The sequence below is a fragment of the Canis lupus genome, chromosome 18 (genome assembly GCF_003254725.2).
Source record: "Canis lupus dingo isolate Sandy chromosome 18, ASM325472v2, whole genome shotgun sequence".
Taxonomy (NCBI): domain Eukaryota; kingdom Metazoa; phylum Chordata; class Mammalia; order Carnivora; family Canidae; genus Canis; species Canis lupus.
In genome coordinates this window covers 32,940,182-32,967,160 of record NC_064260.1, presented here as the reverse complement: position 1 = coordinate 32,967,160, position 26,979 = coordinate 32,940,182, and the positions used below count along the sequence as shown (strand labels likewise).

The 26,979-nt window shown below is 39.7% G+C and overlaps 2 protein-coding genes across 6 annotated transcripts in view; one reads left to right on the top strand and one right to left on the bottom strand.

Annotated features, from left to right (window-relative positions):
• LOC118351329 (uncharacterized) overlaps positions 1-20,542 on the top strand; it is a 36,322-nt gene extending 15,780 nt beyond the window's left edge. For 3 of the 5 annotated variants that reach the window (XR_007403506.1, XR_007403505.1, XR_007403504.1), the window contains one exon: positions 89-5,564. The gene's annotated coding sequence lies outside the window, so the exon portion shown is untranslated. The other 2 variants (XR_007403508.1, XR_007403507.1) reach the window with 2 other exon arrangements.
• On the bottom strand, positions 5,558-26,979 carry LOC112663463 (APAF1 interacting protein). The gene is made up of 7 exons (XM_025452456.3): positions 26,796-26,979; positions 17,276-17,376; positions 12,692-12,740; positions 11,394-11,511; positions 9,273-9,408; positions 6,472-6,639; positions 5,558-5,875 (listed from the first exon to the last, which is right to left on the bottom strand). Exons 1-7 carry the CDS (start codon positions 26,850-26,852, stop codon positions 5,776-5,778), a joined length of 729 nt encoding a protein of 242 aa, XP_025308241.1. The 5' UTR covers positions 26,853-26,979; the 3' UTR covers positions 5,558-5,775.

The window sequence follows — 26,979 nt, the reverse complement described above, 5'->3', positions numbered from 1 at the left end:
ATTATCACTGAAAATGTGATGATTCAATGGTTTTAGATTATAGATCAATGAAATAAAACTAAATTCTCTTTCTCTTTCTGTTTTAAAGAACCTAGGAGGGAGAATTCTAATTGTTTTTCGAAAAATGCTACCAATTGTGAGTCCCATATCTGACCACTTTGACTAGAATTGCTGATGAAATATGTTTTCTTCATCTAAGGCGGAGTATTTGAGCAAATTGAAATAAAAGATGAAAACTCTCGTTTAGGCAATAACTTTACCTTTCTACTTGTTTGGGACATTCGCTGGGGAACTATATTATTTTGAGGTACTTCTCACAAAAGAGAGCTGGGTGGGACAAAACAGCTCTAAAATCAGTTGAAAAACAAAATGACATACTTTTGATGAAAATATGTTAATCCCTTATTCAATCTGAGAGCCAATGGAATGTCCTGCACTTAATGAAATAAAAGTGTTTGATCTAGATCTCTTACCAGTTTAATCCTTCATTCATAACCAACCTTTCCCCTCCTTATTTAAAGAATTAGGAATAATAGAGAGAACACCAGTCACAAGGGCGTTTGTGAATGCCTTAACAGAATGCCTGTTGCCCCTGTGCACAAATATTCACTCAACACCCATGTGTCAGATGCTGAGAATAAGCTCCCCCAGAGCTGAATTTGTATTTACTTTTTGACCTCAGCTCTTAGCAATCCACATTATAGGGATCTTAAAAGAAAAATCAACTGGGTGATACAGATTTCCACCAGCTATTTCTCAGCCTCAAAATCAGGTTTTGCAAATCTTTTTTGCACTTCCAGTGGTAAGAAACACACAGTGGGAGAGGTGCTATAGTGTAGTAGGATGTCCAATGACTTCCTTGCATTACAATTACCGGGAGGATAGCTAAGTGAGGGCTGTTTAGGAGACAGATTTTATAGTTTGAGTTAAATGTCTTAGGTGCATTTATAGTTTGAGGCACTGTGGTAAGACATTTATATACTTTTTCTTATATTCTATGTATTTTTCCTATCTCAGCTTCCATTTCCTCATCCAAAAAAAAAAAAAAAATGGGACAATACTTCCCTCAAAACACTCTTGTGAGAACTAAATGGGACTTATAGAAAGAAGGATAATTAATATTTATTGAAGTATTGGAGACCTACTAAAGGTCAAACACTGTGGTTTGCTCTTTAATGTACTTTACCTCATTCATTAGCTTCATTTTAAAAATGAGGAAAATGATATTAAGCTGAAGTAACCAAAAACTATAAAACCTAGGACCCAGAAAACGAATAGTTACTGGGGGCTTAACATGTGTTAGGCATTTTTCTTGGTTGTAGTGAAAAAGACAGGTCTGCCTCAAAGAGTTCTTTAGCATAAGCATCCAGAAAATGTTTGGGGGTGGGTAGGGAGGGTGATGACTTATAGGGAAGAAAATCAATAGCACTGTTTTGGGCCATGATGGGCTGAAGATACTTGTTAGACATCTAAGGGGTAAGGAGTAGGAGGTGGAGACAAGTCTGGAATGTAAAGGAGAGGTCTGGGCTGGAGATAGAATACTGAGTCATCAGCATGTAGGTAATATTTAAAGCTGTGGAGCTGACTGAGATTTCCCAGGAAAAAAAGTAAAGATAAAGAGCATGGTTAAGGGCAGACAGCCCTGGGGCCCTCCAACACTGTGGTCTGATAGAAGAGAAATACTGAAGAAAAGAACCACAGACCTGGCTAATGAGGTGAGTATAAAATCATGCAAGTCCTGGGGTCATGGAAGCCTAGGAAAACGTTTCAAGGAGCAAATAATCACTAGGAATTTGCAACTGTAAAGTCAGACAAAATACAGAGAGAAAAAAAGTTGGTAACTCTTAGTCAACAAATATTTATTTAGTACCAACTCTATAGTAGATCCTGCTCAAGGGACCAGTAAACAAAACAGACGAAAATCCCTATCCTCCATGGGGTTCATATTCTGGTGAGGGGGGAAAGGTGAACAATTAAATCACAGTGTTGACCATAAAAGTAAAAGCTACCAGTTATTTTACCTGAAAGAGATAGGTTTACTCCAGAGTGAAGAAACACAATTGCAATCTGGGACAAACAGGCTGTAGCAAAACCATAGGCAAGGGGACAGGGATACAAAGGAGAGACATGCTTGTTTAAGGAGAAAAGGGGTAATTCAGAAGGGATGTTAGGAACTAAAAGTCCATTGGAGTAAACTGGGAGTCCAAAGTGTGGTGGCTCCTCATTGGCTGAGCTGTTGCTGGGGGACACGGAAAGCTTAGCCTCTCCCAGCTGGAGCAGTAGAGCAGTATTCATGTGCAAGGTCAAGTCCCCGGAGGGTCAAGTCCATCACTTCCTGATGGGTCTGCAGTAGACTACCAAGTGGTAGGGTGTGATCACTCCCCCTGTGGAAACCTACTGACTTTTTTTTTTAGTGAGGTTCCCCCTTATTAATTTTTACAATAACACGCTAGTTGGTTATAAGTGCTTTACAACTAAAACTATAGCAGGGAAGAAGAGTTCAAGATGAGGTGGGTAGGGGAGGGGGTTGTGATTAAAATAGGGTGGTGGGTGGGTGTGGGGAACCACACAGGTGACATTTGAAGACCTGACTGAGAAGAGGGTGTGAATGAGCTATGCAGATGTCTGGAGGAAGAGCATCGAAAGGGGGAAGTCACCTGCCAAAGAAATTACCTGTAAAGTTTAGACTCACTAGGATACCAATGTGGCTGGAGCAGAGTTAAGTGAGGAGGGTAATTGAATGAGGCAATGGAGACATGGGGGAGACTGGGTGGAGCCTTCACTGTGAGACAGGAAGCCAGGGTTTTGGGCAGAGGAGTGACACTGGCTGACTTCCATGTTGACAGGATTGTGCAGGCTGCTGTGTTGAGAGTAGACTCGGGGACAGGAGTGGGGTGCCAAGCAAAGGTTGAAGTAGGAAGGTGGTTAAGAGGCAACTGCAATCGTTTAGGTGAGAAATGGTGTTCCAGGCAGCCCGGGTGGCTCAGCGGTTTAGCGCCTGCCTTTGGCCCAGGACGTGATCCTGGAGACCCGGGATCGAGTCCCACATCGGGCTCCCTGCATGGAGCCTGCTTCTCCCTCTGCCTGTGTCTCTGCCTCTCTCTCTCTGTGTGTCTCTCATGAATAAATAAATAAGATCTTTAAAAAAAAAAAAAAGAAATGGTGTTCCTTGGGCACCATTAACAGTGGTTAACAGTGAACCTGGTGAGAAGTTGAGAGATTCTGGATACACTATCTAACGCAGATAGGATTTGATTAGCTAGATGGATAGCATGTCAAAGAAACTACCATAGCAAGATTATGAGCCTGAGCAACTGGAAGGATGGCGTTACCATTAACTGTGCTTGGGAGGACTTCAGGCAGTTGGAAATTCTGTCGTGGGTATTGTCCTTACTTGTGAAGGAGGTGGAGATCTCTTTAAGTGAAGAGGCTAGCCTTAGTGGGAAGCACGGACAGCTCATCATCAGAGTCCAGGCAGACAGGTACAAGCCCATGCAAGCTCTTCTGTGTAATTGATTTTTTTTTTAAATAGAAGTATAGTTCACATACAATGTTACATTAGTTTCAGGTGTACAAGGTAGTGATTTGACAGCTCTATATATTATGCTATGCCCTCTCATGATGACTTCTTTTTTTTTTTTTTTTTTTTTCAATGAATAGCACTCAGGGTCATAGGCCAAGAGTGAATATGCAGGGAGGAAGTGTTTGAAGTTTGAAGAGACCTTTGTCAAGGAGAGTGGGGGATGAGTGGATGAGGATAGGGAAGTAAAATTCCTGGGCAGCAATAAAAGCCCACTGGACCTTAACATGGTTATGTGTTTTTCTTCAGCCACCTTAAGGCACACAGGTGCAGATGTGTAGTTGGAATTAGCCGTGACTAAAGGTTTGCTGAGTATGATGGAATGAAAGAAGGGGAAAGACATTTCACATTCAAGAAATGCACTTATCTCACCCTAGGGGTAGAGGAAGTGGGAAGTAACACCCTTTGAAAGGAGAGCCTCAGGGGAAGCTGGGTCTTAGGGGAGAGACAGGTTTCATTCAGAGCAAAGAAGTAAAGGAAGCTTTCAAAGAGGCTGAGGATATGGTGGTGGGGGGTGGGTGGGGTTGTTACTCCTGGTAAGTCTGTTTCAGTGGAGTGCTGTGGCCTGGTTGGAGGGAGTGGGTCAAGGAACAAGTGAGAGAACAGTTGATAGAAAAATGGACAGCTCTTTACAAAATTTTTGCTCTGAAGGTGCTGGATGAGCTGAAGGTTGAAGGCAAAGTTTGTGTGTGTTTTAAGATAGATATTTTAGTATGTTTTTATACCAAGAAAAAAAAATCCTGTTAAGAGGGTAAACAATTGCCAATACAAGAGAATAATGGGATAAATGTGGTGATCCTTGCAGAAGCAAAGCCCCTGAGAAGGTCAGAGGGCACTGGACCGAAGGCCTAAGTGGAAGAATTGGCTTTAGAACCAACTCTGTACAAGGGAAGTGGCAAAGAAGGCTGCAGGCAGGAAGGTTGGTGGGAACGTGAGCTGGAAAGATTAGTTCTCTTTGGAATGACTCTCTTTTTATCTTTTCAAGTATGAGAGGTTGTCATCTGGTGGAGGAGGAGAATGCTGGAGAGCTGATGAAAGGGTTAGGAGGAACAGTCATGAGGTTGGAAAAATGAATTTACTAAGGAATTACAGAAAGTTTGTTTCGCAGGATCGAGTGCCTGCCTGAGATTTGTGGTTCTAAATCTGAAGTGAGATCAGTCAACAGAGTTGTGTAATGTTTCTCTATCAAGCCCTGCTGTACAGGTACAGGTGCCAAGCACGTGGCTTCACAAGGGCTGAGGGCTGTCCAGGTGAGAGTGATGGACGGAGCAAGGTACAAGGGGGTTAGGATGTTTGTGGTAAAGTGGTGCCAATGTGAGGCTGCCATCCAGGCTTCATAAGGGAGGAAGCAAGGACAGGAACGGGGTTCTGGATAATGACAAAGGGTATTATGATCGAGAGGCTGGAGTGAAAGAACCAGTGTAAATGAACTCCAAGGGTAGAGGACTGGGAACGGAGAGGGGGTGTATGAGATTAAGATTGTGGACATGGTGCATTACTGATTTTTCTCCCTCAAGTGAAAAAAGCCTTAACCAAGTGAAACTTTTATGATCAAGGTGATGTTGCTTTTGGCTACCCTAAAGAAAGCACTTTCTGATTATATCACTGGTTTAGTCAGGCTTTGTTTGGCTAGGAGAGTTAGTGGGAACTTCACAATTGATTCCAATATAATGAGTGCTTTATGTTTTATCACAGGGAAGCACTAGATCATACAGGGGAAATCTATAAATTGTTTTAACATCAATACTGAGAGATACATTTGGCTTTAACTTTCCACGTAAGTGTTACGATGCCAATACTAAAATATGAAAATGCTTATTTCATAACGAATGGAAGTTTTCTCATGAATTCTCTATTATCAGTAACTTTAAAGAGTAAAGCAGAGTTCTCTGGGAGTGTACATAAAAAAGGAATTATTTTAAATGAAACTGTTTCACTGTTAAGGATTTAAAAGAAAAAGTAAAAAAAAAAAACCCATTCATTATGAAATTCTTTATTTCACTGCATTGTCATCTAAAATTACAAGAATATAAGCAAATATCATCCAATGTCAGAAGAGAGTCAGGGTGGTCATCTTCAGTAGTGACACGTTAGTAGTATCATGGAAATGTTCAATTCATTAAAAAGAATAGTCAAGTTTCATTTGAGTAATAATTAAGATCAACTTTGTGTATATCATTAAACTTTCATTTGGCTTATACAATTCCATTTTCTCCAACTGGAAGTTGTGTAGGATCCAGCCCTACTTTCTTCATTGATACGGCAATATCAAACAAATAGTCGTAACACTCACACCTATAAAGAAAAGGCAAAGATCTGAAGGTCTCAGAGAAACAGAGTTCTCCAATCCTATCAATCAAATTTCTCCTGTCCATCAAGACAACTTTGTTCCTCGTGCATTTTTTTTCTCACTTCCAGGCCAAATTCTTCTCATTTTGCCTCCAGCATTAAAACATAGAAAGAATCATACTGAACCATGCAATCATATTACATGCTTCTCAGGAAATAAAAAATATACTACTTAGATAAATTAAATTTTTTTTGCCACGTGTCCCTTTTTGAAATTAGTGAAGCAAATCATTATATAACTTAGGTTAACTTTATTCTTCCTTCTAGCCCTAAACTTGGAGAATGAGATCTGTGTTTCCTTCTTTGTCAAGTGCATAGCACCTTGCCAAATACTAGCTTGTCCAATAAATATTTCTTAATAAATGAATACACAATTCAAGTCAGGTGTCTAGAAATAGTAAGCTTTTAAAATTTAAACCTATTTGACCAATAACACACAACCAAAAATCATACTTCCTTTAAAATCATAAAACAGACTTCATTCCCTTTCATATTTAGAGTATGTGACTTGTCGTCCCAAGTATCCTATGTTTGATACTTACATGGTTTTAGCCTTCTCCCAGGTTTCTCCCCAGACATACACCCCATGACGCCTGACCAGGACCGCGCAGGAGTCTGGGTATTCATTTATCGCACGAGCCATTCGTTCTTTGAGGTCTTTCTCCTCAGGTGTATTCTCAATAATTGGTACCACTAACATATCATCATACCTATGGGGCAAAACAAGCAATTTTTTCTCCATTAAAACAAATAAAGGTATACATATGCAAAGTTTATAATTTTTTTTCAAGTAAACAGACATTCTCTTTATATCTGAAAGCCACTCCAAATTATGGACAAGATGTTGCATGTTACTCTGTATATCTTGCATAAACAGCTGTATCAAAAGACGCCTTGGGAATTTGGCAGGTATTATTCCAATTCTAAGTATAAGTGGCAGAAATTTGTATAGGATACCAAAACCTAACAAAGAAATTATCAAGATCATACAAGTATTTCCTTGAAGCAATGACAATCCTAATATTTTCAATAGGAGAGGAGAAATGATAGATCCAAGAACCAAAAGCATAGAAAGGATTAACAATTTAACTACTTATTAAGTATGAATTTCCCCAAAGCTACAAAATCATTTTATCTCTGCAAGACCCCAAAGTGTCTCAGGCAAAAATAAATAAATAAATAAATACAGGTGTAGTGTGGCATTGGGATAGCAAGAACCTTCTGGAAATAACTATTAAAAGTATGGCATTTTCAGAACATTCTCAAGTTTATGGCATTAGAACTTATTTTGTTTCCACCTTGTTTTCAGGAAATACATGTGATAAAATTGGCATATGCATTTCCTTTCTGTTTGTTTAAGAATATCTAAGTGAGTAACTTAGTTACTGGTAAAATTAAGTCCATCTTCGAAGTTGTTTATACCCAGTCAAACTCGGACATGTTTTCCCTTTTACATGAATTTCTCTTGCCTCTTTAATGCAACATGTGCTTTTTTCACTACCTCTGTAATGGCCAAACTTAATAAAAAAAAAGGTCTACATAGAGTTTTATCAAAAGTTGCAACTTTAGGACAGGTATAGGTTAAGTAGCTGTCATATGATAAATAACTTGGCCAACTACTGTCGTTAACAGTATGGAGATTTTATTTCATTTAAGTAAAACAGAGGTAATTAAAAAAAATTCTTAAATATGGATATGAACTGCTAATCCCAAATCTTTCCTAATATTGGCCAAGAGAATCACAAACATATGTTTTCCTTGGGTCTATACTGAATAATCAGATATCTTTTCGGGGATAAAATCATATCGCAGAAAATAAGACCTGCAATCCAATCCAAACCACCCACTTTACAGAGAGAACACTGATCCTTCTGAGTTGAATGAGGAACAGAGCCAGGATGGTCCTTTGATCATTACACGGTGAACTTTTCACACCACCATAGGTGTACTGCTGCCAGAAGCGAGGACAACTACACTTATATATGGGAACCTCCCCTGAGAATTAGGTATGTATTTGAAAGTTTTGTTTTTCAAGATGGACTGAAAAAAAGAACTAGCTCTGTGCCCTGAGTGGTGATAATGACCCTGTTACTTATTTCCCAGCCAGGCTCAAATAGAATTGCAAAGGGTATCTCAAAAAAGTTTGTATTCTTAAAATTCTGAAACATTTAGACTAATCTATGAAATGTGTATGTTATGGTGCATAAACAATGGCATCTTTTCCTTCATGACGTTCTTTTCCTCACAGAATTCTAAAGGCGGTGGAATTCTACTGTGCTGTTCCTCTTAGGCACCCTTTCATACCTCCTTCTGACCTACTTTTCTTTCTTTACCAAAGCCATCAAATGCTGAGGACGTAAATAGCACACATAATGCTTCCTTCGAGACCCGGAATGGAAAGGCAATCTGGGGTTATACTTTCTTTAGTATGTACACTTTCATAATCTAAACATTTAACTTTTGTAAATAGGTATTCGACAGTGCTAAGGAATGCTGTAGGCATACAATAAATATTAACCAAAATCAAACCATATTAAGTTCTCGGCATACTAGTTTAAACTTGTACATTCTGCTACGTGGAGTAACAATAAGATATTGCTGTTAGAACACTTTAGAAAAACTGGCACCCATTTCCTCTAAGCAAGATAAGGCCCTTTAGCAAATTAAAAAGCTCAGAAGAGTGCCAATACATTTAAGTGAACTACTTAGCTTGTACTTGAGCACTGAGGACACATTTCTTCCCATTCCTATATTCTAGATTGGTGAATAATTGTTACATTTTGGTGGACTGGTGGATTTATTTGATTTTATCTAGAAGGTTCCATACCATCTATGTCACTTTCCATACTGAAAAATTATAAAAATATAGAGATCTACCTAATTGAAATAATTGTACGACTTGAATAAATATGAAAATATTCTAGAAATACTAAATTAAACAAAATGAAGCAGAAACTTCAGTCAGGGCTGAAGCTTCATGGATACCAAGTGAAGGTGAGGAGATCTTGCTCTCTGGGTGCTTCCTTACAGAACATAATCTTTCTGTCTCTATAGAAAGCTCAGCCAAGGGTTTTTCACTGTACTCTGACAAATATTTCATTATTCATGTTGCTAATAATTTACCAAGGTTGGGGTTGGGACTGGGGTAGGGGAGGAGGAGGAGAGGCATCTGATTTGTGTCACTGAGAAGAAGAGATATATATAATACTATAATAGTAAGTGGGCTACTATTTAACGTAGATTCCACAATATCTCATTAAAGGCATGAAAAGATCAATAGCCTCTTTATCAAAAGATATAAAAATACTTTACAAATTACTTAAGCAAAAGTAGAAAAAAATACCTATAATACCCTCCCGAAGTACATTTCCTTATTCCTTTGATCATCTCTTGATGTGTAATTTTAAACTCTCGTCCTGGAAAGAGAAGGGTGGCCATGACAGCAGCTTTAGAGTGAGTATGAATCACTGCACCTGCTCCTGGAGGAAGAAGAAAAAAGTCACATGATCAGTGAAAACTAAATGATACCTTTTAAAGAAAAAAAAAATCTATATATAATACACATATATTTATTTGTATATGATTTGGAACTTGTTTTTCTTGGCATGGAATCATAAGTTGGCAGTAGGCAGGAGGGTAGGAAGGGAGGGAGGAAGAGAGAAATAGTAAGAGAAGAGCCGCAAAGCAAAAGGCGTTTTAAGCTTTATCTGCATCAGGGCAATGCCCGGTACTTTTACACGAGCTCAAGATGTAGCTTTAGATGGTGTGAAGCACAGCTATAATAATCATGGAGATCAGGGTGCCTGGGGTGGCTCGGTCTGTGAAGCGTCTGCCTTCAGCTCAGGTCATGATCCCAGATGGAGCTCTGCATTGGGCTCTTTGCTTAGCATGGAGTCTCCTTCTCCCTCTCCCTCTCTGCTGCTCCCCATCCTTGTGCTTTCTCTCTTTTCTCTCTCTCAAAAAACAAACAAACAAACAAACAAACAAACAAACAACTTAAAAAAATCACGGAGATCATAGTGAAAATGTTACCATTTAATTAGGGGTTCCTCTGTGCCAGGCACTGGACAAATCCCCTTTATATGTTACTTCTTGATCTTGAGTCATCACAACAATCAGAGAGGTAGATTCTATCTCCCCGCCTTAATGGTCAAGGAAGTGTGGAGCTCAGAGATGTGAAATAACTGTCCATGGTTCACAGACAGTAGTGGCAGCACTTGGATTTGAACCGAGGTCAATGTGACCCATAATCATCAAGTCAGGCTTCTTAGTGCAGACCACGTCCTGGTAGCATAAGGGGTGGTAGAGATTTTAAGTTTAAGTGTAATGGATTTACCTGAAAAGGATTTGTATGCTATAAAATTCAGTAATGGCCATTTTTGCAATTGGATGTTTATTTAGCTTTTTGCTGGGAAAGGTGCTTCATGCTGTTAGAATCTGTCCCTGAGGTTGTACCCTCTTAGGAGCAGTTGACAAAGTCCAGGAACAGAATATAGCATGATCACATACTCAATTCATTCAGTGGCTATATTAAAGCATGGTTCTTATGACTTTATTGCTATGGTTGAACCAGTTATAATTTTCTATTTTCACACTGTCCTCTAGGTTCGACCTTTCCAGACTGATTTTCTACCAAAAATTCTGGGAATTAAAATAAGGCTCCTACTTTTATTGTATAGTACATTTTTAATTTATTTTTTAAAATATTTTTATATATTTATGTATTCATGAGAGACACAGATAGACAGAGTCTCTGTCTTAGGCAGAGGGAGAAGCAGGTTTCTACAAGGGTGGACCCTGGGATCATGGCCTGAGGTGAAGGTAGACACTCAACCACCCAGACGTCCCTGTACAGTAAGTACATTTTTAAAAAAGATTTTTTATTTATTCATTTGAGAGAGAGAGAGAGGGAGAGCATGAGCAGGAGGAGGGTCAGAGGCAGAGGGAGAAGTAGATTCCATGCTGAGCAGGGAGCCCCACATGGGGCTCGATCCCAGAACCCTGGGATGGTAACCTGAGCCGAAAGCAGATGCTTACCTAAGCCACCCAGGTACCCCTTGTACATTTCTAAGAAAGAGAGGGCCAGTCCCACTAAAGGCTACAATATCCCCTCATTTGTAATTTGGCTTATTTCCACTATAAGTTCCCAGAGGTATAACTTTAAACTAGAAGTGGGAATCTGATTATAAATACAGTATTTAATCAATCAAACAATCTAGTGGAGTCATACTAGGTTGGAATTCTGGCACTCATGAGCTATTTATTTTAGGAAAATCTCCCAGTATATGAAACTGAGTAACAATGGACCTTCCACAAGGCTGATTTTCAGGTCTGAATGTGTTAATATATTTAAAATTCTTATGCATGGTAGGTATTCAAGAAATGTTAAATACAACAATAATTACAATTTAGGGAACCTACTCTGTAGCAAATATTCTTTACATTGAATCCATTTTCTGCCTACCTCTCATTGTGTAAGCATTCATAAAAAGAGGAGTACACTGGCTTTTTTTAAGATTCTTAGATGGTGGAGGTCCACTTATGTCCTGTTCATTGATGTCACAAACAAACATGTCTTCAGGCTGTTTATAGAGGGGGGGAAAGAAAAAAAAAAGGCTTATACATTATCAGTTAGAAGTGTCCCTTTCTTGTGTGTGCTAATATATATGTATACATATTTAACTCATATTTTAAATATCTATAGTTTCTCTTTCAAAATGTTTTAGCCATTTTGCGAAATAAAATGTTTTCTACTGATAAAAATAATCTCGAGAGAGTTAAAAGTCTTCCTTTAGAATTCGAAGAAACAATTGATGTGGAAAATTTCATATGTATGTAATGATATTGCTGTTACTTCGTTAATGTAGCTTCTTAGATTCTTCCCTACAATTTCACAACTATATTTCAGAGAAGCTATACAAAGAAATCATCATTCTGAGATGGGTGCTACAGTTCTTGTTCATATTTCATGATATGAGGAAAAATATAGAGTAGAATTTCTAATCTCCTGAGAAATTTAACTGGCACTTAGAAATGTTCACCTCAATAAGGTATATTATTTTAAAGTTCAAGCAGTTAAGTATATCCACAGATTTTTCTTAGTAGGGCATGCAAGCTTCCAACTTGTGACTTTCCTTTGCCAGGGTTTGTTACAAACTAGAATATATATGTTTCATTAATGAAGAATTATGCCTTAGATCAAAATTAAGTGTTATATGTCTGTTTTAACTAGATTTTGAATCTTCTAAGCATTAATATGGAATGAGACTTCTCAAAAATTTGAAATGTCTTTATAATTTTAGATTGGAATAGTTTTGCTGTTGTTAAAAATGAGCCAGTTCGGTCCATTTGAGACTACCAACGTGATTACCCTACTAGCCTGATACAGATGGTGTTACAATTGCTGCAAAATTATAATAACTGTGTAAAGATTGCTATTCACTTGTGCCCTCTAGAGGCCGAATGAGAATTCAAAACATTAGTTTCATGGAGGTTACTTAATCACCTTAAAAATTTTTTAATAGTTAACGGATGTTTATCGATTAGTTACTTAAATTATAACAATATTACCCCCCTCAAAACTTTTTTTTAAAATTAATTTGATTTCACAAAACAAGTCAAGTAGAGAAAAAAAGATACTTGGGGTCAACAATATTACCCCTCCCCCCAAAAAAAAACTTCTTTTAAAATTCAATTTCACAAAACAATAGTCATGTAGAGAAGAAAAGATATTTGGGGTCAAGAAGCATCCCTTTAACATACCTGAATCCGTTCCTTTTGCACTCCTGAAGGAGCAATGTAGATTTCATCGCTGGTAACACAAAATACAGAAATTGCATTTATTTAGCTCTACTGTTCTGCTTTTGACCAAAGGCAAGTATATTCTTGCAGTCCAATCATCAATATTCTTTTTTTTTTTAAGATTTAATTTATTTATTCATGAGAGACACAGAGAGAGAGGCAGAGACACAGGCAGAGGGAGAAACAGGCTTCATGCAGGGAGCCCGATGTGGGCCTCCATCCCGGGACTATGGGATCACGCCCTGAGCTGAAGGCAGACACTCAACTGCCGAGCCACCCAGGCGTCCCAATCATCAATTTTCTTTATAAATCAAGTCATAGAGAAAGCTGCTTGATTTAATTAACAGTATATGCTGTATAGAAAGAATACCAAATTACTGTAATGTCTTTATAATGCTGGTGGCACAGTAAAATGTTGATAGTTTTCACATATATTTCTTTTTACAGGGCAAAATCAATGGTCACCAGACTTACCTGGTGAGGGGAAATAAGCAACTCTGAAAACACAGGTCTTTATCATCTTTAAGCATGACTAGCAGTTTTTCCTATTAAACGTGGAATAGTTATTATAAAATCCAATCAGAAGAAAATATGCTCGTGAGGAGTAGATCTCTGTCTTGCAGGGGTCAAGTTTAATTTTATTGCTTGAAATGCTCTTATAAAACATGAAGTTCAGGGACCCCTGCTGGACCGTTTATTAAATTACAGCATCAACACAGGGCTACTTTTTGGGTGGAACAAACGCTTCCTCTTTGAAAAGCCCATCGTTCTTGTGAAAATATTCGGTAATGAAGCTAAAACAACTGCAGAAAGTTAAAAATATAAAAGGCATGTTACATCTGGAGCTCTCTGTTACAGAATTCCATGCTAAGGGAGATGCTATAATGTACCATTTATCAGACAGTACTCTCAAATAGGATTTGGAAATTCAACATCTTCTCTAAATTCTCTCCACCCTCAACAAAGGTCCTTTGGCTCCTTTATCAGTTTCAGCTGCTACCAGAGGATATTAAGGAGCTGCCACATACATGCCAATGAAGGAAATCTCAGCACCTGCACACTCCAGCTTCTGCCATTGAGGCATGGATATAGGGACAACTGAATATTAACTGTTTCCTAGTGAAAATGAGGATGATGGCTTATATTGAATCAAGCTATCAATCCAGTTGGGGTTATTATTAAACCTAGACTTGTGACTGATAAAAATGAAAGTTCCTTTAAGGGTCCACTTGTAAACTAAAGTCTACAAAACAAATGCCTGATAATGGGAGTGAAATCCAAAGCATAGCCAGCTACGTTCAGTCATTTGTTTTCAGGACGTAGCTTGCTTTAGATCTTTGTTGCCTAAGAAAACCATGGAGTGACATTCCTCTGTAAACAGTGGAGTTGGTAGCAATCATACTGTTAAAAAGGGCCCTGTCCAAATACCAGGTATCCACATCTTTTGTCCTTGGGTAATGGTGGAAGAAATTCGAGAATCATGTGTGGTATGAAGTGAGTGGACTTGTAGGATAAGTCTCTTCTTGTGTGGGGAGAGATTTATGCAATCCTGGGAACAGACCCATATAAAGCTCAACACAGACTGTTGGTAAATAAAATCCATCTACAAAGTGGAAAAACCCAGGATATTCTGTTTATTCAACTGATTTGGTAATCAAAAATGTTTTTATTGCTGCCTTTGTGAAAACAGAAATCAGTTTAGACTGATTTGGGTAATTAAAAGATTAGCTAAATAAATAAATAGGTTGTGGAAAAAAGTATTTTCACACCTACAAAGGAGATATCTGGATAAAAATAAGAAGGCGATAAAGCCTTTATTTTAGGAGGGAAACATGCCAAAGACTAAAAGTCTTTACTTGGTGCTGTAAGAGGCAAATACAAAGCACTTTGAATTTGAAGGCATTAAGTTTTGGAATTTGTCTATACTCCCTGCTCTTTCACTCATTGGTAAGGAGGGGGACACATGAACAAGAGTTCATAATATATAGGTAGTCAGTTGCTTCTATTTTTATTAACTGTCTAGTTATTTAAAAAAATTTAAATCTTAACTATACCTCAATTATCTTGTCTACAGTACGCATTTATTAATTTTAGTTCTGACAGCATGCCACATGATTAGTGTCTGACACATGCTGATATCATACCATGAAAACAGGAAATACTAAATGTGAATGTCAGTGACCAACCTAAACACAATAGCTACTGAGTATCTTGGAATTGCTTATGATTATTGTCATTTTCCTGGCCTTCCATTTCTTCCTTCTGATTTAACTCTCATATGTATCTTAAGCTTTTATATACATCTTTTGGGACTACACACAAGTAGAATAATCTAGAATGGTCTGGGCCAAACCTTGGAATCAGTAAATAATTTTCTATGCCCAAACATAATCTACTGGGTTGATCCTTCATTCCAAAATAGTTTGCTTTAAGCATCAGACAAAGAAAACCAGAGTTTCACTAACAGTATGAAAATAACAGGGAATAAATAAAGTTAATGATGTGGGTTTATGAAGTCATTTAAATATTAGGGAAAGAATTAGACATTTTACTACAAATTACCCATCTTACTCTGTGGAGCACAAATTTAAGGATTCCAAACCATGCCGTAAAATTGTGGCTGTTTCCACCCGTGACCTCCAGGAGGAGCTCCTCACCCATTAAGAATCTAAGTAAGGGCAAAGCATTTTAGCTTATGATGCAATGTCCCCATAAATTTATTGTAGTGTTGTAAAAACCATTTCATTTTAAAAGGTACCAGTGAATGTTTTAGAGTGACCACACACAATTTCAGTGCATGGGTTAGCAAAATTCTAGAAAGTACACAGTCTTTTATGTCTTCATGATTAAAAAAAATAAATCCCTTTCCAGATTTGCAATAACCCCTTATCTAGATTCCATTTTTAAAAGACCTACTTAGCAAATGGTTATAGTGACTCAGTTTGGTAGAAAGCTCTATTTTGTACCTACATAAACTTTCTGTATATGCAAATAAAAAGCAGTTATCTAAAGGTAATGTTCAGAGTATGATTTAGTACTGAGAAACCAAATTATTAGGAACACAACTACATGGATAAATGAAACAACAAAGACAAATGATGTTACCATAGGGCTTTGCTCTGAACAAGTCAACTTGGAAGTTTTGGCGGCATCGCCTGAAAACCTGTGAAGTGCTGACTTGACACAGGAGCACTGGGTTGATGGTGAGAGAGGAGGCACGGAGGGATGTACGATGTCCCATGAGGAACATGCTTCTTCCAGATGGAGTGCATCCCTACATACGTAACTGCCACAGTTAAGGCCCCTACTGGTGTTGTCCACAGATCAGCATATATTCCAGGAGTTACTTGGTAATTTGAAAAAGATGAAATTTCATTTGGGGATTATAAAAAATAGTGAAAGGGCTTATAGGGGAAAGGAGAGAAAAATGAGTGGGAAATATCTGAGAGGGAGAACAGAACATGAGAGACTCCTAACTCTGGGAAATGAACAAGGGGTAGTAGAAGGGGAGGTGGGCAGGAGGTTGGGGTGAATGGGTGACGGGCACTGAAGAGGGCACTTGACGGGATGAGCACTGGGTGTTATACTACATGTTGGCAAATTGAACTCTAATAACAAAATATACAAAAAAAAAAAAGATGAAATTTCACTGGCATCATCTTGTGGTATGCTGGAAAAAAACCCTTTTGTTTTAGACGTTCTGATTAAATTTTGCCTTCCGTTCCTTTCTGGGAAATGCAGCCTCCTAGGGGCTGTTACTTATATATGTTCAATATTAGATCAGTGTTAACAGTAATTCAATTTTGTTAAAGAAAGTGAATTAGGGTAAAAAAATAAATCAAGTTACTCAGTTTAACATTCAGCCTTCAGACAATACTATTCCTAAAACATTTCAGGAGAAAAAAAAATCATCCTCTTCCAGAAACACTGCGAAGAATGAGATTCCATAACCTGCATTTTCATTGTCAGTAGATTACATACTACTTCCCCTTGGAGGAAAAACACTAGATGTATCTCATGAGCAATCAGATGCTATTCATTCCTGGTTTTGTCCTCTAAGCAACAAAGGCCAGCAGGTGCTATCTATTAATGATGACAGATGATGCATGTAGAAAGGCATATTGCATTTTGACAATAAAATGTATTGTTTAGTATTTTTGATGGTTCATAATCTATATTTAAGTGACTTTAAAATATGTATTTGAACCTTTACAACAAATCCTGTCCACCTAGGGGGGACCTTTTCTAATTCTAGCCATATGAACATACTTGCAGCATATTATTTAACTTTGGTACTCCAAAGACTGAGGACTAAATTATTCTGATTAGAAACTGTGGTTCTTAAATCCTTAGGTATTTATTGTATCTACAACTTCTGCACACTTATTTAGTAATGCAAATATTCATTACTCCATTTAGAAACTAAGTATTTTTAGTATCACATAAAACTGGGCACCAGTTGTTCTTTGGATAGAACTCGTATTAGGCTCTTCATGTGCTACTTATTTGGACAATTCCCAGAAGTGAAATTAGCCCCAAACTTACCCATGTTTCAAGCTAATTCCTCCTCCAGTCCCAGTGACCCAACCCAAATGGTAAAACTGTTTGCAAAGCTCTGGGATCAGGTATCTTGGATGTTCTTTGTCCTTAAAAAGAAGATAATGATTTTTCCAAGAGACATTATGTTATCGAGTGAATTTTCTAGCTGACGTCTCTGTTAAGAAGTTGATGTGTAAGGGGTAGCTGGGTGGCTCAGTTGGTTAATCATCTGCCTTTGGCTCAGTCATGATCCCAAGGTCCTGGGATTGATCTCTGCCTTAGGGGGCTCACTGCTCAGCGGGGAGTGCGCTTGTCCTTCTCCCTCTTCCCCAAACCCCACTCATGCGCGTATCCAGGCCCATCTGTGCTCTCTCAAATAGATGAATAAAATCCTTTAAAAAAAAAAAAAAAGCTAATGTAAGGAATTTTAAGGAAATCTACCATAGAGAAGGTACCATGAGGGAGAAAACTATTATAAAACATACTTTGTTTTTAATGTTTAGAAAGTGGATCTACTATGTTGCAACCTGGAATTATTAAGAATAAGGCCATTTAGTCCAGCATGAAGAGACAGGTTGCAAGAACAAGGTGGAGAAATGCCCAGTTTACATAAATGTCTACTACAATGGCTGAAATAAAACAGAATCTAGGGCTGAGAGGAACATGCTTCAGTCTGTCCAGTGAATTTCTTAACACAAAACATTCAATTAAGTCATGATATACATATGAGAGCTATGTGTTCATATTCATTGTTAGTTCAGTTTTATTTTTATTCTAAAATCTTTTTTCCACAGTGATTGCATTGTTTTCTCTTATTACAAAAGCAATGTATACTCACTATGGAATATAAAGTCAAGAAAATAAGATGGAAAGGACTCACTCAGAAGCAATCATAATGAGTATTTTCTGGGCCCATTTCAATGAAGATATGTGTACACAGGAACAAATGTATGTATGTTGGGATAAATTCTGAGTTTTAATTACATATTTTTATTGAGGTAGAATTGACATATAGCATTACATTAGTGGATAATATAAAGAGTAGGTATTTATATATATTGTGAAATGATCAGCACAGTAAGTCTAGTTAAAATAAGAGCTTATTTTTATTAAGGCTAATGATTATTTCTTTAGGAAAAAAACTCAATGTTTCCCCCATTTTTAAAAATCAAAATTAATGAAAGCAAAAAACAATATTTTTATTTTTAGCAATATGACATATGACTCTTAACTTGAAAATAACAAAAATGCTGAATAGTTTTTAAAAACATTTCAAATTAAATTGCTGAGCTGGCAAGAAGTACGGTTTCACAGGGGCCATAAAAGAAACCAGGGTGAGAGTCTACCTGGGAGGGAAGCTCTGAAGTCATAATTCCCCTGAAGGTATTTGCAGAACTCCGGTGAGCTTAAGCTTCAATTCTGATAGCTATGCAAGCTGCTAGAAACATGAGATTAAACCTAGGATGTGCTCAGAATGGAATATCTAATAGAAAATCCCTCCATAGGTTTGAGACAAGACAAGGGGCTACACACTCCAGGTAAGGGTGAACAAGAAACAGACCCTTTGTGCACAAAAGCACAGCAAGGAATCTTGCCTAGCTAAATGCTGGTACTGAGTAAAGGGGAAAAACATTTTTGAGTCCGAACAGGGATGATTATCGAACAGACCAAATTTTCAGCTACTTAACTGGCTTTCTGAAATTATGGTGTTTTTCCAAATTCACTGTTAATACTTTACATATGCATTGCATTTTGTTATAAATGATAATTTGATGGAGTGGACTTCAAAATATAAAATTAAGGACATGGGAATGTTAAAAATTTTTAAAGTTCTTTTTTTTTTAAAGATTTTATTTATTCATGAGAGACACAGAGAGAGAGGCAGAGACACAGGCAGAGGGAGAAGCAGGCTCCCTGTGGTGAGCCTGATGCGGGGACTCAATCCCAGGACCCCAGGATCAGGACCTGAGCTAAGGCAGGCGCTCAACCACTGAGCCACCCAGGCATCCCCAAAATTTTTAAAGTTCTGATTCAACACAGGCTTAGGAGTTAATGGACATAAAGTCAAACCTACATTACACCATTTATTGCTTATATAGGACTTTGGATTTCAGTTTACTAATCCATAAAATGAAAACATTGTAAGAGGTAAAATGAGATATAGTGCTACAGGCTTCCAGGTATGGGATGAGTCATTTTTTTTTTTTTAAAGAGAAAATAATGAAGATAAAGCATCCAGGATAACATGTGACAGTCAACGTTAGTTTCCCTCCCATTTTTTTTTCAGTATTATATTAGTTCAGGTGTACAATATACTGTATTTGACAATTCTATATATTACTCAATGCTCACCACCATCTGTTACCATATAATGTTATTAATACTATTGACTATATTCCCTATGTTGTACTTTTCATCCCTGTGACTCATTTATTTTATGACTGGAAGTTTTACCTTCCTTCCCATTCTGAAGTGTTAAAAATTCTTGAATTAAAAAAAAAATAATTCTGTATTGGCTTTCCTTATATCTGTCCTTACAAAATCTAGCCAGAATTATCCATGCCCTGTATAATTTACTATTTCCTTTTTTAGTGATACAAATGCTATTTTAATTATATATTAAAGTACAGCTAATGAGAAGACTCCTGCAGTCTTCCAACTGTTAAAACCGTCAATTTGCATAGCAAGTTGCAAACATTATAGAAAATGGTCTGTTATTATGGGTCTCTCCCCTTTTCCTTTTGTCTTTTCCAGTACTGAGTTATTACAGCAATTAGCCGGCTTCATGCTACAGGAATAACAATGATAAGGCAGCTGTTAATAAAGCTTCATTCAACTGTTCAAACCCACAAAATTATAATTTCCAGGAAAATAATCACTGAGCAGTGAGAACTAACAGATATATTGGGTAAAATGCAGTCATCTAAATTGTTCAGAACGGTAAGAGAGTAAATATCAGAATACTTATTTCAATAAGAATAGACAAAAAGGAAAAAGGGAGAAACATTTAACAGTATTTTGTATACATTAAAAACATTAAAGCCTAAAAAGTTGTTGAGTCAATACTTTATTTTTCTAATCTTTCAACCTAATTATTTTAAGGAAGTCAACTCCACTGTCACTGAGATACCTGCTCACAGCTAACAATGACTCTAATCCCTTCCACCATCTTTTCTTTCAATTTAAGCATAACAGAGACATGTATTGCTTGGACAGAGGTTTTCCTGGGAGGCTCTCACACAAATACAAAATAAACGAATCACAGATATTATATAACCCATCAACTAATGATGGAATCAGAAAGATGATACAGCTGTTTCCAAAGAGAACACAAAACACAAATCCCTATAAAGTAATCAGGAATCCTGGATTTACACATAAGGAAAAACTGCACAATATCCACCAGGCAGCAACAAATGGAAGGGCAGAATATTGCTCACATTTCTACGATCAATGATCATCTGCATTGTCAGCATTCTACAGTTTACGGAGTGCACAACAGCTCAGAGATGGGCCTAAGACACCTAGTGATCTCGTTTTGCTCATCTGTCTTTCAAAATTCTTGATACTGGTCTAAAGAAGGGATCTGATGTCAGCATCTTCTCCGTCTCTGGGCTTTGTTTCTCTGTCATTCTCCTCTCTGTGCATACTGGTTTTCTTTGCAACTTTGCCTCCACTCAGAGCCCTATTTCTCCCTTCTGCCTTCTTCACAACAGCTGAGCACTGATTAGAAGAAATGAGAGGACCTGGAGCCTGGCTTCAGATTTGACCCCCTCCAATAGCTGGGTGCCCCCAGGCAAATCAGTGACCCTTCCCGGGGATCAGTTTCCTTATGCTGAATATCTGAATCATTGATTCCCAGACTTCCCTAGATAGGCCAGCAGTTTGTTGTTTCAATTTTAGGGACCAACATAAGGTTGCCAAGTTAATCACATTTGTTATGTTTATTCATCTATTATCACCTTTTTCAAAAAAGAAAGCACATTTTTAACATAAAGTAGGAAAGATCGGCTCAGAATAAAAAAAGGCAGTCCTTTAAGGTGAATGCATTAATTTTACGAAATTCGCTTTTTCATTGTCCTTATTTTTCTTTTTTTGCAACAGCTGAGTAAAAACTCTTTCAAGGGACTGATGTTTGGGGAAGAATAAGGGTATCTTTCCCTAATTGGTCTTCTTGCCTAAAATTTCTCCTTCTTCTCTTTTTCCTCTAGCTTACCCTCCACTCTCCTGTTAGTTAGCTAAAGAATATACTACTTTGATCACTGAACCCCATTCCTCCAATCACATAATGTTCAGATGCCACATCCTTGGTCTGTTTATTTCAGTCCTTCTGCTTTCTTCCCCCAATTTAGTCTTTCAGATATTTCCCTTCAGTTTATGTTTATATAAATCTCTCAGTTCTAGTCAACCCAGCTGGGGTAGTCAACTTCCAGGATGGCTCTTAATGATCCCTGCCTCCTGGTATTTACACCCCGATGTGTAGTCCCTTTTCACATTGTACCAGGGCTGGTCTGCATGACCCACAGACAGTGCAACAGAAGTGAAAGTACATCACTTTCTGAGATCAGCTTAGTGTTTTATAAGCACTACAGCTGCTGTCTTGGGTGCTCTCTCTTGGATCACTTGTTCCGGGGCAGCAAGCCAGGTGTTACATAGTAAGGGTACTGGGCCTACACAGAAGGCCACGTGGTGAAGAACTGGAGGTGTATGGACAAATGTCCGTGAAGATCCGGGGCAGCAAGCCAGGTGTTACATATAAGGGTACTGGGCCTACGCAGAAGGCCACGTGGTGAAGAACTGGAGGTGTATGGACAAATGTCCGTGAAGAATGGAGGCCTGCCAACAACTATGTGAGCAAACTTGCAAGTGGACCCTCCAGCTGTAATCAGGCCTTGAGATAAACAGTAGCTCCAGCAGCAGACGGTTTGACTGCTACCTGATGAGAAACCTCGAGCCAGAACCCTGAGCCAAATGCTTCTGAATCCCTAATCCTCGGAAGCTCTGTGAGACAGTAAGTACTTATGTTCTATTCCTAAGGTTTGGGAGTATTTGTTATGGAGCACTAGTTAAGACATATTTTCTTGCTAACTAAGTGCATCTTTTTTTTTCTTTGCACTATTACTGCTCATGCTGGATTTTTAATGATCCCAACTCTAGCTGTCAGATTCCTGCTTGTCTGCCTTGATACCACACTCCCTACCCACTTCACCTGTGAGTCCTTCTCTCATCATCCCAGCAGAAAGGGATCACTCACTCCCTCGTCTAATTCCATACCACAGCATTTGCTCTATGTACCTCTCCTTTGGTACTTATAGAACCTTCTCACTCATTCATTCAGCAAATTTTTACTGCAAGCCCTGAAGAAATGAATATGACTAAGATAAAACCCTTATTCTTGAGAAGCTCACAATCTAATAAAGAAGTTATGAAAGGACAAAGCAATATATAATACAAGGCAGTCCAAAGAAGCTACTGGAGGAGGGTTGAGAAGCTAGTGGTGGGAGGGAGCAGGAGTTGGTAAAAGCTTCACGGGGGGGCGGGGGGGGGGGGGGATTGCTGAACACAGTGGGAGTACGCTATGCATTTCCTGGCAGTTCAGCCATGAACACTTGACAAAGTCCCTGCCCTAAAGAAATTTACATTCTGAGGGATAGTTTTTAAAAAGCAAAGAATAAATTATAATAAGTAGGAAGAAGGAACCAAACAAGGAACTTTAGAGAAACAGCAGAGACCGACTTTGATTAAGGTGGTTAAGGAAAGCCTACAGACTGTAAAAAAAAAAAATAAAACAAACAAAAAAACCCGAGTGTGTGCTGAATGTGTTTGCACACACAAGGTTTTGTATCGGGGAATGGCAAGTACCCTAGGTCGAGAAGACAGCAGACGTAAGGGCCCTGGAGTGACACAGTGCTTGACAGGCTTAAGGAATAGAAAGGCTGGATCACCCATGGACTTGGAAGCCAAGCTGCTGAGAACACTCTTGCTGAGAGGGAACTGATCCATGGTAGGACAGGCGGGGAGAGGGAGAGAAACAATTTCTGAATGTGAGAAGGAAGGAGATCTTGAGCATGAGTGGAGGGACTGGGCTTCTTCAATCTTGAGAAAGGAGAAGGGTTTATGTTTAAGCAGATCGATAAGCTTTGTGGAAGAAAGGTAAGTTCATATCCAATGCCTTCTATTTTCTTTTTTTGTTGTTGTCGGGTTTTTTGTTTGTTTTTAAAATTTATTCATGAGAAAACAGAGAGAATGGCAGAGACTTAGGCAGAGGGAGAAGCAGGCTCCCTATAGGGAGCCCGATGTAGAGCTCCATCCCCAGCCCGGGATCATGCCCTGAGCTGAAGAAGGCAGACGTTCAACCACTGAGCCACCCAGGCATCCCTGTCTTCTATTTTCTTAAGTATAAACAAAGTTATCAGTTGAGTAACAATGTGGGGACAGGGTATGGGAGGCCTGAAAAGATAATAAAAGGTATAAACTAGTCATCTCGGGGAGTGGGGCAGCAAGGTACTGGGGAAACCAGGATGGTTGTTGGGCAGTGTTACATGCCAGTCTGAGGTTGAAATGTTGAATATGAAGCAAGGCTTCATATATAGGTAGTTTTGTGGGTTTTCTCTAGGAATGCAGCTCAGTACAACTGCAAAAACAATGGCTACTAGAGTTCATTTTGCGTTGGGGTTCTGCTAGGCCAACTATATTTGTAAATTAGGTCAATCATGACCTTAGGTTAAGAATTGTTTCAAGAAAAAATAAAAACTTAAAAAAGAATTGTTTCAAGAGACTGGGTGTAGTAGCCAGATTTCAGTGGGTTTAAGAAGTGAATAAAACTTAGAGGCAGAGAGTTCTTTCACAGTGTTGCTGTGAAAGGCTGGATAGGGAAACAGAAGGGAAAACTGGTTAATACAGAGTTTTCTTTACACACTAAAAGGTAAAGTTAGAAGAGGGGGAGAGATTAATGACATGGGAAAGCAAAAGCCTAACTAACAGGTCAAACTTTTTGTGGAGACAGAATGGCTGAATCGGACCAGGGAAGTATTTACCTTAGACAGGAGGAGAAAGAATAATGCAGGAAAATATGTAATAATGTAAGTAATTACAAAAATAGTTAACATTTATGGAGTTTTTATGCCAGGTGCTATTCCAAAGGCTTTATCTGCACAATTAACTTAATCATTATAACAACTGTATTACTCTAAGAAAGATTATTGTGTCGAAGACCACCTGGATGGCAACTGGCAGAACTAAAATTTGCACAGGCAGCCAGATTCTAGAGGTCTTGTGCTTAACCTTTACATTATAACATTGGTGGAAAGAGGCAGAGATTGAAGTTAAGAGGTTCACACCCAATAGCTTAATTTTCTTTGTGATTTTGGAGCCAAAGTTACCTTCGAAGTTGGCTTAAGGGGAGAGGATGAGGTAAGATGGTGAGGTTTGGGGGATAGTCAATTAAGGCTATGTGAAGGGAAGCTCCTCAGGGGGCTGCCACGAGGTGCTCAGGAGCTAGCTGCAAGTAGGACACAATAATATTTGTAGAGACACAAACGTATGTAGTTGAGTGACACCCTCCCCCGTCCCTTAGGGGTTCTGAGTGGGAGGCATTTAAATAAAGATGATTATTTGTAATACAGGATGGAGGATCCTATGATAGAGGCTACACAGAGGGAACTGTGTGAGTAAAAAAAGAAAAGTTCTAAAAAAAAAAAAAAAGAAAGAAAAGTTCTTCACCCTAAAAAAGTGTGGGGTGAAGGGGCAGTGGTTGGGCAGGGGAGGATTTTGCCATGGGAATAGGATGCTAGAGTGGAGGGGAGGGTGGAGAACTGATGAGGTCAAGGACAACAGAGGGAAGGGTATTGGAAGGCCTTGTGTTGTAATAGTAAAGAACAAATATTCAGGGTGAATATATACAGGACACTGACAGCTAAGGTATAATTACAAAATAGAAGTAGTTCTTGGTTTATTTCCCAGCTAAGCATAGCTCCCCCTAAAAGGTAGGGAATAGGGAACATGCCCTTGCTATATAGATACACCTGTCACAGTGCTTTGCTCAATAAGCACTGTTTCGATTAAGATCACATCTCCTGGGCAGCCTGGGGGGCTCAGCGGTTTAGCACCGCCTTCCGCCCAGGGTGTGATCCTGGAGACCCAGGATCGAGTCCCACGTCAGGCTCCCTGCATGGAGCCTGCTTCTCCCTCTGCCTGTGTCTCTGTGTGTCTCTCATGAATGAATAAATAAAATCTTTAAAAAAAAAAAAATCACATCGCCTACATTACAAAAGTCCTACATCACAGGTTACAAACCGTGGCCCAGGGACTGAATCAAGCGTACAGAAAGTGGTTTATTTAAGTGCATATGCAAATCTGCAAACCTGTGAGTGGCGGAGCTGTGGTACCCTGGCAAGCGCATACATGTCGGTGGTACTCACTGGGCAGCTCAACCCAGATTGCATGAAGGAATAGATGAGCCCAGGGCCATTAGATGTTCTAAAGTTTTAAGAGCAGCCTGAAGTGTTCCCCATGTTGAAAGGTCAGCTCAAAAGACAAATTTTTTTTTTTTTTTTTTAATGAACAATGATTGAACTAAAAACATGCCTGTTCGCCCAATTGCTGCCGGCTATGCTCGGTTCGAGAATTCCTGTTCATTCTCAGACCCCTTGATGAAGACGACTGTCTTTGATGCTCAGGTAGGCGGTTATTTCACCAAGATTTATCTACTGGGGGCATCAGCACATGTGCTGCTGAAACCCCTGAGCAACGATCCTACTAACAGGTTCCCTTCCTCACCTGCCCAGCTAGGTGTCCTATATGCCAGGCCTTCCTCCTCCCCATGCGACTCCCCCCCGCCCCCCAAGTCCAGCACGCCAGCCTCACAGTCTTTGCTAACCTGGGGAGCGATCTGGCAAGTGTTTCACTACAACATATCATGTTATTCTTACTCTTTAATTAGGACGGACCTTCAGTCTTAAGAAGGAATAAAAGAGGAGGGGGTGGGGGTGGGGGTGGGGGGGCTTTCCCTGCTTCTGAAAGCAGGGCTCCGCGCACTGTAGCTGTGTGTTCGCCTAGTCTTCCCGCGGACCCCAGGCCATTTGTCTTCACCATTGCTGTGTCCCTGAGCACGTGAGTGTTCCAGGACACCGTGGGCGAGGAGCGTGCCCGGCGACCGAGATGATGCAGCCCGAGGCTGGGTTTTCCGCGATCGTCCCAGGAGCACTGGAACCCGAGGCAGGCAGAGCGCGGGGCGGGGGGGGGGGGGGGAGTGGGGGGCTGCAGCCCGCCCGCTGCCTGCGAGCCCCGAGCCCCGGGCTGGTCGCCGAGGGCGCAGGAAATCCAAGGCTCGTGCGGACGGTCTCGGCTTCACCTCCGCTCCAGCGCTGGCTGCTTCCCTTGGCAACTCCCCCTGGGAGGTGCCTCTGGCCCGCAGCCCCGACCCCGCGCCCAGACCCCGCGGCCCGCGCCCGCCTCCCGCCGCCGCGCCCACCTGCGCCGCACCTGCCCGCCAACCCCGCGGCCGCGGCCCCGGCCCCGCCCCTACCTGCGCGCCGCACCCGCGCGAGCCGCGGTCTCCCTCCGCAGCGTGGCAGCCCGACATGGCCCGGACGACGCGAGCCCGCGGCCTCCCAGCTTCGCGCGGCCTCGGGACCCGCGCTCGGTGCCACCTGCGACCGACCGTCCGGTCCGCGGGGAGGCCGCAACGGCAATCAGGCGGCGCCGAGGGC